We start from the raw sequence: 12,541 nt of genomic DNA, 5'->3' as shown, positions 1-12,541 counted from the left end.
CCTATGGTTGTACTATTCAAACCATCATGACAACATCAAGTATAATGCACAATTCAAAATTCTATGTGAAAAATGTCGTTAATTTTATTATGTTGAATATTTACACAAATGTACAAACCTTCATTATAATACAGTGGCCCGTTAGCTATGGACTTTATAGGAATTGGTAATCGTGCTTTCATGGATGACTTCTAATAAGTAACCCTTTTGTGAAAACTGGGTGTAGAATAGAGAGTATTGTGAAGGATAGTTTTATTGACCAGCCTTGCAATCCCGAACAGGAGCATTTATGAATTAGAAAATAGTCTCATAGGCTTTAAACTTTGCAACATCCTTCCAAAGGGAATTTAAAAAGAGATTTTGTCCAATTTCAACACAATAGTTCTTAATTTGAAACGAATACCCACCTTTCATCTCACACCACTATATTTTTTGGAAAAGATGATCTGGAGTCCTGTTTCATAAAACCTAATGAAATAACAAATTTGCAGTAATAGTTAAAAGCTACTGAAATCCTTCACGCTGATTGGCTGATAGTAAATGTGTTATAGAAATTGTTATTATAACAAGTCTTTATGAAGCAGGACCCAGTATTTTAGACCAGGGCCCCGTTGCATAAAAGCTACCATTATGGTTTCTTTGCCATGCAATGGCAACTTGCATGGAATCCTTGATTTTGATTGGCTGTTGATCAGCGTTACCATGGTAGTTACCATGGGATGGCAAAGTTACTGAACAGTAACTTTTATGTAACGAGTCTTATGCCGGACAGTCTAATGTCTACTTCATCTACAAGTATAACTTTGCATGAAGTGAGAATTGCATGAAATTAAAATTTTGTTCATAAACAGTTCATCTAACCACTAAATAGCTTTAAAGGGATGCTCCGGGCTGAAGATACTATATCTCAATAGAGTACAATTCAAAAAGAGCAAAATGCTGAAAATTTCATCAAAATCGGATAACGAAGCAATTTAATTTAAAGATTTGCATTATCCCGGTGAAAGAGTTCTAGGCATGTCGTCATGAATATTCATAAGATGGGCTGACGATTTCATATCCCCACTTGTTCTTTTGTATTTCATTATAGTACCAGTATATGAAATTGGGTTTATTCAAAATATTTCTACCAAAAACTAAAACTGAATGGACAACTGATTAAGTGCATTATTGCTGAAACTTATTTCATCATAGAGGAGACACCTCATTTACACATTCATGAACAAAATGAAACATTTATGATTTCATATAATAACATAAGAAATAAGAAATAGGAAAGTGGGGATGTGACATCATCAGCCCACATAATGAATATTCATGAAGACATGCCTAGAACTGTTTCACCGTAATATTGCAAATCTTTAAAATTCAATAACTTTGTTATTTGTTATCCGATTTCGATGAAATTCTCAGCATTTTGCTCTGAATTTTACTCTATTAATTTAGATATAAATATCTCCAGCCCGGAGCATGAGCCAAACTTTAAATAGGCAAAGCCAGTCTAGAACAATGGCAATTCACCCAACAAAGTCATTCGGTGACACATCTCTCTCTATCTAGATACATGTATATATAAACAAAAATTGTTTTCCAATTTCTACTTAAGAAACATATCTGTCATCTTGACGGTTCTTCTTGGTGTCCTTCTGAACCATTAGCAATAGCACCAAGTTTTTCTGTCACACTGACAAGGAGATATTACCCTTGCCTTCTTCATCTCTCATCTCACACATGATTCACTGATAGATTAATTCCATTCCATCCCTATCTCCCACAATGCCTAGACCACCATGACACAGTTTTTCAATAAAAGGAGGAAGAGCGTCCAGTTTTAAATGAGATATTTTTAGCTATTTCGCCACCTCTCTATCTCGCCCATGAAATAGTCACTACGATATCAATATGAGGGAAAGTTGTGATCCTCCATGAGATAATCTTTGCCATTTCTCCACCTATTTTCTTTCACCCAGGGAATTATTCTTTGCTAAATCCCTACAAGATTATTATTCCTTGTCATCCATGAGATAATCTTTGCTATTCCGCAGCCTTATGTTTCTGTCCCCCAAGAACTTTTTCTTTGCTAAACCCCCACTTGATGAACCCTTTCCAATCATTTGTGAGATAGTTTTTGATATTTTAACACCTCTTTCTTTCAACCGAGAAAATATTCATGGTCATTTCTCAACCTTCCGCTTCTCTCACGCCATGAAACATTCTTTGCTAAAAATCCCTACACGATAAATATTTCTTGTCACTCATGTGATAGTCTTTGCTGTTTCACCATCAACTGTTACTTTCTAGTCATCCATATGATAGTCTTTGCTATTTCACCACCTGGATCTAGCCATCCATGCGATAGTCTTTGCTATTTCACCATCTGTTTCTAGTCATCCATCAGATAGTATCTGCTAAATCCCCACATGATGAATATATTCAAGTCATCCGTGAAATAGTTATTACTATTTCTCCACTTTCTGTTTCTTTATTGCCCCTATTGATGAGATGACCGTTGTCTTTGATCCTGACGCTGATGTGGTTGTCGAGACGGCCGTTGAGGTGGTTATGGTGGTGGTGACAACGTAGACGACGGGTCGTTGCATCAGAGGTACCGGCGCAGGAAGAGATTGCCCAGGGTTATCCCACTTGCTCTTTCTCTTTTTCTCTTCTTCTGAAACAAACCACAAAGGAAAAGTGTCAAAATAGTTCAATGGTACTGGGTCCCGAACACAAAGTTTAGTGATTAATCGTACAATGATTTTCATGATTAATTGTACATGTAGTCAATGCAATCAACAGTAGAAAAGTGTTCTACAATGATTGCTAAGCTTTGTGTTATTGGCCTCTGATCAGTGATCAAAGAAAAAATTGATAAGATCAACCACACTCGCCCTGTTTTTACTACACCACCATACTTGTACCTTACCACTGACAAAATCAATCTCAATCCCCCAATTATTACAATGCTACCACAAGATGGCACCGACAACCTACCATGGCCGGTACGTGTCCTTTGGTTGATGGCCGACATGGGTGGTATGGTACTCCTGCGGTACTTGTCACCAACTATTGGCAATATCAATTTACAATACCACCATGATAGAGAAAGCATCAAACCTGAGCATACCATGGGCGGTACCTCGGTTGGTGGCCAACATGAATGGTATGTTATTTCTGTGGTGTGGTAATCATCACCAATTATTAACTCAATCAATTATTATCACCTCATTATTACCACACTACCATTAGACAAAACATTGAACCTAAGTAACCATGAATGGTACCTGGGCTGGTGGCCAACATGGATGGTATGCTACTTCCGTGGTAGTCATCCCCAACTTTTGACGTAATCAATTATTAACTACTCCTTATTACAACACCACCACCATGAGAGCGATAGCATCGAACCTCCGCACAACACGGTTGGTACCTGGGTTGGTGGCCAACATGGATGGTATGGTACTTCTGTGGTAGTCATCACCATCTATTGACATAATCAATTATTATCACCTCATTATCACAACACCACCATGAGAGCGACAGCATCAAACCTCCGCATACCATGGGTGGTACCTGGGTTGGTGGCCAACATGGATGGTACTTCCGTGGTAGTCATTCCCAACTATTGATATAATTATCACCTCATTATTACAACACCACCATGAGAGCGACAGCATCGAACCTGTGCATACCATGGGTGGTACCTGGGTTGGTGGCCAACATGGATGGTATGGTACTTCTGTGGTAGTCATCACCAACTATTGACAAAATCAACCACACAATTTCCACATCAATACAATAAGACAGCATCAAATCTCAACCTACCATGGCCAGTGCCCGGGTTGCTTGTTGATGTTGATGGTACCGCTACACCGGTGGTGCTGGTGACCAGCGGTGCCTGGATCTGTGTTTTCCTCACCATCCCCGTGACAAACTCCACCTTTGTCTTTTCTTTCTTGTCTTTCTCTTTCTTCTTCTGTATCTCTTCTCTTTGCGCTTTGGCTAGAATAAGAAAAACATACATGACAGTAACAATGATTATAAATGAGAAGTTAATATAAGCCCTGTTCCACAGAGCACATTTCATATAAATCACAGGTGAGAAGAAACTTTTAGATTTTTTTTTCTCCCCCTCTCTCTTTCTTCCTCCCTATCTTTCTTTTTTTCAATTTTCAGCAGGAGTAAAGTTAATGGTAGTAAGTCAGGAGACCAAATTATCAGGAGACTTACAATGAAATCGGAGGGTTGGCATCTCTGAAAAGGCACAGCTTGCATGCATGTATTATGGACGGGCAGGTTGCCTCGACTTACCTAAAGCATCGTAGTACGAGCTTTCTTTCCAACAGTAAGGGTCGTACATATCCTTTGGGTAGTTGGTACCTAGTTCATCTATACCTAGAAAGTCAATCAGCTTTTCATATATACTGCAGTGAAACAATGAAACAAAGGAATGATGTTAAAACAGGGGGCCTGTTTCATAAAACTTATTTTAGTAACAAGTTTGAAAGATCAGTTAAAAGCTACTGAAATCATCCAATTTGATTGGCTGATAATGAACTTGTTATAGAGGATTGCGCATTTGTTATTATAACAAGCCTTTATGAAATGGCCAGTCTTACAAAAAATTGTGATCAACTATGGAAAGCCAGCAACGTCATCATCTATAAAAAAAAAAAAAAGCAAGTTTTTCACCATATTTTATAGATTTGATGTTAATTAGTAAATTCATAGTTTTGTTGAAAATTCAGTTTGCTTTTATCGTTTACAAAGGACATTGTACAAATATCATGAGGAGAAAATTATGACATTGATAGATATCCATATACATCAATCGCATCAATCGGACATCTTTGTAAGATGGGGCCCTAATCTAGGCCAATGAACCAGATGCCAGGGAAACATTACCTAAAGAGTTTTGTTGGCAATTTTCAGAGACTAATTTACCTCTTAGCCAATCAGATGCAAGGATCTCCAGTAGCTTATAACATTTAAAAAAAAAAAAAGTATGTAATTAAAACAAAAGATGAGGATGATGCAGGAAATGTTCTTTGTTTTGTAAATGAGCTTTTGTCTATTTAGACTTCATATGAAACGTCTGAAACAACGTAAGATACAAGCATGGCATGTAATGTAAGACTAGTAAAGCTGGTTTTCTGTCTCATTCTTTTGTTTTTGTCTCTGTTACATTACATTAATTTTTCAAAAATCAAAAGCATATTCTCCTCTCCCTCTCTCTCTCCATCCTATTTTCTAAATTATCACTCACCTTGGATTTCTGAAGTCTTTTCTTCTTTGGATGATCTGGTTCAGATTCAGGCTTTTCTTGTAATACGAGTTGATTTTCTCCTGTAAAATAATAATAATATAGGGTATTTATATTACGCACATATCCACCTTGTTAGGTGCTCAAGGCGCTCCTATATTACCCGGCTAAGCTAGGCGTTCATAGCGCACACAGCTTTATGAAATATGAAGATAGAGAAGAAAACTGCTGACATTTGAAAGCATATTGATCAAATTAGTCACGACATTTGATGCATGAGTCTTTCCCTCATCCCCACCACCATAATTATCATTATCACAATCATCACCATAACAACCACCATCATCATCACCACCAGTACCACCATCGTCATCACCACCATCCTTATCAGAGTCATCATCATCATCACTATCATCATATCCACCATTATCATCACCACCAATATCATTTTTGATTGGCACATATTTTTTTAACAAGAGTACTGTTAAAAACCAATTCACAACAATAACCATCACCACCATCACCATCATCACCACCACCATCATCACCATCATCAGCACAACCTTCATCATCATAACCACCACCACCATCATCACCATCTCATCACCATCACCACCACCACCATCATCATCGTCATCATAACCACTATTATCATCACCACGTATATAATTTTTGATTGGCACATATATTCATTTTTTTTTAACAAGAGCACTGTTAAAACCAATTCACAACAATAACCAACACCACCACCACCACCATCATCATCATCACCACCACCAGCACAACCATCATCATCATCATCATAACCACCACCACCATCATCATCACCACCACCACCATTATCATCACCACCATCCAGTCCTGCCGCCATCACCATCACCACCACTTCCACCATCCTCATCACTCACCTGAAGATGTCTAGAGCACCTGCCGGGTGGTTCAGGCGGTAACGTGACTTCATCTGCACTCAGTCGACGGATGTTTTGTGATAAGGCCGATTCTGGCAGTGACATCGAGGCACTCAGATAAGAACTGTCGACAAGCTGAAAAACAAAATAAGGGTAAAAGAGCATATCGGTCTGCATCTGCTTCATTAGCATCTTGTTGAGACCCTGGCGACTGCTTCCCGAGCGAAGTGAGGGATAGCTAATTCGCAAAGCGAATTGGGCCTCTTGACATCTGAGCTGAATTATATATTCATGAGGCACGTCTTCCTAATGAATATGAGCTCAATGAAATATTTAACGGTCACCTAGTAAATTGACCAATGAAATGTCAAAGCTGTTTCGTCAGGGTTCGGAATAGTCCATTATTTAGCAGGGGATTCTTTTAATTGCGGGACACTACAGGGGATATAACCAGCAAAATGTTCCAAGTAATGGTACTACTACTACTACTAGTACCAGCCGTAACAGATTCATCACTGCCCCGAAACTTCCCAGGAGATAAATAATTACCATAAAATTATATCATAATAATCACCTTGACCTTGTCAACTTTAACCCTGTCTTCCAGGTCATCCCCAGGAGAGAGTTTCATCTCCAACCATGACCCGTCCAGATCCTCTCCTTCTTCTCCGGCCTCCTTCGATCTCCTCCCGTCCTCCTCTTCACCCTCGTACGACACCAGACCGGTCTTCTTGATCTTCTTGGGCTTTGTCTCTGACCTCTCGTAAGACACCAAGCTTGGGGCATTTGAAGATGGACCTGAAAATGGAAAGATCAGCAGAGTTTCCCTAACATTCTTCTTTAAATCTTAAGGTGTCTTACAAAGAATTGTGATTTTTACACAACTAGTACCAGATGAGTGGGTCCTTTAATAACAAAACTAAAAGCTCAACTGCTACTGAAACTCAGCAAATTTGAATGGGAACATGTACCTGCAGATAACTTCATTTTTGTGACTCTTTAAAAGGTAAAAGAAAATAATTGTAGCAAACAATCAATTCATGAATAAGCTTTTAAAATCCAGTTTAATTACCACTATATTATCATAGATCTAGATCTGGTACATTGAAATCAACTCATCTTTGTGAAATCATGAAATCTTAGCTGAAAACCGATAATTCTGGTAACTAACACAAAAAGGCATATGTCGGGCAATGTATTAATATTTCTTGAAAAATACATGACATTTTATGGAATTATGTGCTTATGTTGCTCATTTCTCGGCAATTAGCCATTTTTTTCCAGAGTCAATTGGCACATATTTCTTATTTATACATAAAACACTTGGGTGGTCATTTTATTGGATTCTGTTCAAACTCATTTTGAAATCGTAACATCTTTAACAAAGAAAAGTAACTCTGTCCAAAATGTCCTCTGCTTGTACTCACTTGGGCTTTCCTGCAAGGGTGTCCCCATCTCCATCTCATCATCCTCATCCTGGATGGTTTCCACCATGGTATCATCCTTTCCATCCACCACTTCTTCTTCTTCTGGTATGCTGGCCATCACTTCATCATCCCCCTGCTCCTTCTTCAGCTCTTCCTCCTCTTCTTCGTCTTTTCCTCGTTCCTCATCGGAATCTGACGTGTAGCTGACGAGATGCGTCAAGCCTCGCATGCCTCCTCCTTCCTGCGTCATGGTCACAATCTCTGCAAAGAAAATTAAACTTTTTTAGGATCTGATGTAAAATCAAACACGAAAACTCCCCATAGGCCTTAGATAGTACACTCCCGGGGGGGGGGGGGTCACTCTCCACATGGCCTGCTACGCACCCGCGTCCAGAAAAAGCGTCGAAAAGGGTCCCGTTTCAGGCACTCGGGCGGCGTCGACTTCTTTGGCAAAAAGGGTTGCATTTCAGCACCATTCGCTCGTAAATCGCCGATAAGGGTAGCCTTTTCTTTCTCTCTTCACGCCGTTTAGGGTTGCTAATTTGGTTATGAAAATTACGCCATTTAGGGGTGCAAATTTGGGCAAATTTGAGGAGACCCGGGATCAGACCTAAGCTATAAACACCATGAAAGGCGATTTACAAAACAATCCTCCCAGTCCCACACGCCGGCGCGGCCAGCGCAGCACTTATGAGAGCATGGACCTACATGTATTAGGTCCATGATGAGAGTTACTCCCGTAAATAGCTCCATGGTTCTAGCTAGTCTCTTACACCTGGCTCTATACTATAGGCAGCATGCACAGGTATCACATTAATCAATTTTTGATGTTTACGCCACTTAGGGTATCAAATTAGGGGATTTCCCTGTTCACGCCACTTAGGGTGGCTTTTCTCATGGGTTACGCCGTTTAGGGTTGCAAATTTACATAATGTCATTACGCCGTTTAGGGTGCATTTCTGAGGTTGTCGGACACGGGTGGGTAGCAGTCCATGTGGAGAGTGACCCCCCGGGGTACACTCTCCCTCCCCCCATCTCTTTTACTAATTTTTGTCAGCAGAGGTGAGGCACTGCTAAAGTTGGCACAATAAAAGAGTGTAAAAATTCCCCCCACCACAAACAAATTCAACCATGCGCACACATCCTTTTAAGTTTAAGTTTTTCACCATTAGGAACCCTTGACTTTTCGCGCCATATTTTTGGGATGAGTAAAGCTTTCGCTGCAATGGTTTGTGACTTTTTTTCCTTCAAATCTCCTGCATCTTTTTAAGTCCTAAAGTTAATACGCGACGCCCGGGTATGCATGCACTTACGAAATGACACAACATTTCGCAAGTGCATGTCAGACCCAAATTGCTTTGTGTATGTGCGTGCCAATTTTCGGTGTGTACAGTAGGCCTAAGCGCAGTCAAAGGCCGAGATCTTAAGCACCATAGGCATAGACATAGTTCAGGGGCCTGTTGCACGACGAGATGAGCGATATGTAGGAGCATCCTAGGACCATTCTTCCGAGATAGGAAGATTGGCGACACATCAGCGCTTTCCGTTTCACGAAGGCAATTTAGTATTCCAAGTCCGCGACATCGTTTGACATGTTTGATATCGATAGTATCGGAAAAATATTTAGCCTTTATCGCCACCTGAACCTTTTATTTTGGAATGACTTCTTTTCATAAAATCATGATATAGTATATACCGGTATTTGAATAAATGGAGATCAAATAATGATTATTACCCCGGAGATGTTAAAATGACATCCGTTTTGCCGTGAAATTAATGACAGCCCCCATCATATAAAAATAACTTGCCGCCATCCCAGATAAAATGCATCAGAGTGCAATCGAATGACCCCCAAAAATGTTTAAAGGTGATATGTCAGTATGTTGCTTGCCGTATACGCATTTTCTTTCAATGCCAACGGTGGTGGGCGGTGTGCAAAGCCAAAGACCAAAGTCAATGACTCAAAGAATATCATCATGCCTGGTCGCATACGTAGGACATGTCTGGAGTGGAGGTAGACAGCTGGCAGCCGTCTGTTTCGAGGAGTTTTTTAACATTTTTTTTTTTTTAATTTCTCCTCATACACAGACGGCTCGCTAGCGTGCAGCCACCATTAGGGGACTTGCAATGCAAAATCCCCCCGTCGGGGCTCTTCAATTTTTGTCTTTAATGAGTAAAAATTTTGAAAATTCACGCGACCAAAATGCAAATTAATATTCCCTCTTGGCATCAATTGCCAAAAAACTGAGAAAAATCAAGTTGAAAGGAACAAAAACAGTGACTTACCTCGGGTGTCGCGCAAATTCACTTCCCCGTTTTATCCGATCTTAAGTACATAAACATATGGCCATTGAGTCCCCTGTACAGATCGCGCTAGAACTTCGGTCTCTGTATTTGGTGAGTGAAGCCAACGGAGTTCAGCTGAACAACCAACATAACAGAGACCGAAGCTTTTGGTCTAGAGTGGAGGTGTCTTTCCAAGATCATTCCTTTTATCTCCCAAATCGGCTTTGTGAAACAGTTGAGCGATATCTCGTTCTTACGTAGAACGGTTCTACGAAAGACCCTTTCATGCAACAGGAACACTATCAATATCATCATGACTATCCTTCTTCCTTCCTGGTTTTCTCCCTCCGCTGCTTTCGGAGATCAGCCCTATGACTGAGTATGAGTATGAAGGCAATAGTATCCATAATAAATAATCATCCAGGGTTAATAAGAGTAGACAGGACAAGTCGTAAAGACATAGTTCATGCAGTTTAATTATGGTTATATGCAGGTTCATGTGTGTATCAACGAGTCGGAGTACGACCGAAAAAACATCCACACAACACTCACAAAGACACAATTCACTTGCGTTCACTTCAAACCTGCGCTGTAGCCTGTAGGCTGTACAGTGTATGCAACCCGGCCGGGCTCGGGTCAAGATTTCATTTAATTTGGGGGTCTACAGTCGAAAAGAAACAAAATAATGATGATAACTTTGCCATAACTTACGAGAAACACAATATAGCTTTGAATAGGACGAGTTGCAAACGTTTAAAACATTCAATATCAAGGACAATCTCACTTTATTGAAAAAAAATGGTAGAATATTTCTTACCAACTCTATCTTGTTGACGAAGAAGCGTAATAATCGTCCAAAACAAATTCGACCAAGTACGAGACCGATTTCGGCGCCAGCATGCAGCTTGTTCATCATTCGATTTGTCATCTCCGTCTCTGTGGCAAAGGTCCATGTCACGAAAATTGAAAGCCTGAAACAAAGAGTAACACGGGTTACTCCTATGAAGTAAATCTTCAATATAGGCATTAGATGTGGACACTAAATATCAGTGGCGTACAAAAATGATTTTCATGATTTTTTTTTAATACACTTTGTCCGATACGCCATCTCGCCCTCTCAGAACTTTTCGCTTATATTGGTGAGCCTATTCCATCATGCCCACAATATTTAGTCGGTTTCAAAGTTTATTTCAATTTAAACAATATTAAGGGAGCAAAAAAAAACCGAGAGTCACCATTAATTATAAACAAAATGTAAAAACAAAATATATAGGAGGGGAGCAATCAAAGGGGGCGCACCCTTGGGGTTTTCATCTATATAATGAATCGTGACACTGGCTTATGGATAGTGGCGTACAGACGGGGGGCTTGCATGGCAGCGCTTACCATCCCCCAAACTCTTCACGATCAAGGGAAAAAAACTTTCACCTTAAAGGAAAGAGATAAGAATGAAATACTTTAGTAATTTCTGCATATTATGTCAAAATAAATTTTTTTTTTGCAATAAAAATTCAGATTTTTTTTTTTTAGCTTGCTTTGCTCCCCCGTAACTTTTTATAAATTTTGCCCGATACACGCCAGTAACGTACCCCTTCATTTTTTTTTTTTGGGGGGGGGTTGTTCACTTGCTCATCACGGCACTGCTTATCGATGATTATATCCTTTCCTAATAAAAGTAATATTTTTGAAGTGATGGCCTGCAAAGTTTTAGAGCAATTACGAGCGCTTTATTCAGCGCAAAGAAAAAAAAACGCCCCTCGAGGGTTATCAATATTGATAGGTTGAAAAAAAATTGAACCCCTTGGCGACATAACTTTGTCCATGGGGGGGGGGGTGCCATGCAATTCGAAAAAAAAATGACGTAATTAGGATTTTCGAATAAAGGAAAGTTGTCCTTTTTATTGCATTAAAAAAAAAATCCTAGATGGCTTTTAATATGTATGGGCCGCCTTTGAGGCCCCGGAGTAATGATTGCCTCGCAGTGGCGTACCTAGGATTTTCCACAGGGGGGGGCAAAACCGTCCGCCAAAAAATTTGACAAGCAAAAAAAAAAAAGGTCTTCAATCACAAATAAAGGAATTCGTACCAGCAAAAAAATTGACAAGCAAAAAAAAAAAGGTCTTCAATCACAAATAAAGGAATTCGTACCAGCAAAAAAATTGACAAGCAAAAAAAAAAGGTCTTCAATCACAAATAAAGGAATTCGTACCAGCAAAAAAATTGACAAGCAAAAAAAAAAAGGTCTTCAATCACAAATAAAGGAATTCGTACCAGCAAAAAAATTGACAAGCAAAAAAAAAAGGTCTTCAATCACAAATAAAGGAATTCGTACCAGCAAAAAAATTGACAAGCAAAAAAAAAAAAAAAAAAAGCTCGTCAGGGGGGGCAAAAAATGTCTTTCAAGCTCGTCAGGGGGCAGTGATACGTCCTTTGCATCGCCCCTGCCCCCCCCCCCCCGTACGTACGCTAGTGCCATGGGGGCTGCAGCCTGGATATAGCTTTTAACTACTTTTTCTTTCCTCCATGTATCCTTCCTGTATGTGGTTATCAATGAATCTCCGGCGATGATGACAATAGAGCAACATGTGTCGTGATCGAGGATCATAATCTAGGTTAGATGTAAAACTATTCATTTAAAAATTAATCTATCAATCTTGTTC

The 12,541-nt window shown here is 39.6% G+C and overlaps 1 protein-coding gene across 4 annotated transcripts; it reads right to left on the bottom strand.

Annotated features, from left to right (window-relative positions):
- Positions 1–59: 59 nt before the first annotated feature.
- Positions 60–11,016, bottom strand: LOC129263764 (SAP30-binding protein-like). 4 transcript variants are annotated; one of them, XM_064101021.1, is made up of 8 exons: positions 10,699–11,016; positions 7,596–7,856; positions 6,743–6,966; positions 6,169–6,303; positions 5,264–5,343; positions 4,309–4,421; positions 3,823–3,999; positions 60–2,665 (listed from the first exon to the last, which is right to left on the bottom strand). In XM_064101021.1, exons 1-8 carry the CDS (start codon positions 10,832–10,834, stop codon positions 2,460–2,462), a joined length of 1,332 nt encoding a protein of 443 aa, XP_063957091.1. In that variant the 5' UTR covers positions 10,835–11,016; the 3' UTR covers positions 60–2,459. The 4 variants fall into 4 exon arrangements, with proteins under 4 accessions (XP_063957091.1, XP_063957090.1, XP_063957092.1 ...); XM_064101020.1 differs by having other exon boundaries at positions 60–2,668; positions 10,699–10,849; XM_064101022.1 differs by having other exon boundaries at positions 60–2,668; positions 10,593–10,707.
- Between the last annotated feature and the right edge of the window lie 1,525 nt (positions 11,017–12,541).

The sequence above is a fragment of the Lytechinus pictus genome, chromosome 6 (assembly GCF_037042905.1).
Source record: "Lytechinus pictus isolate F3 Inbred chromosome 6, Lp3.0, whole genome shotgun sequence".
NCBI classification, from domain to species: domain Eukaryota; kingdom Metazoa; phylum Echinodermata; class Echinoidea; order Temnopleuroida; family Toxopneustidae; genus Lytechinus; species Lytechinus pictus.
This window is presented reverse-complemented; position numbering and strand designations above follow the sequence as displayed.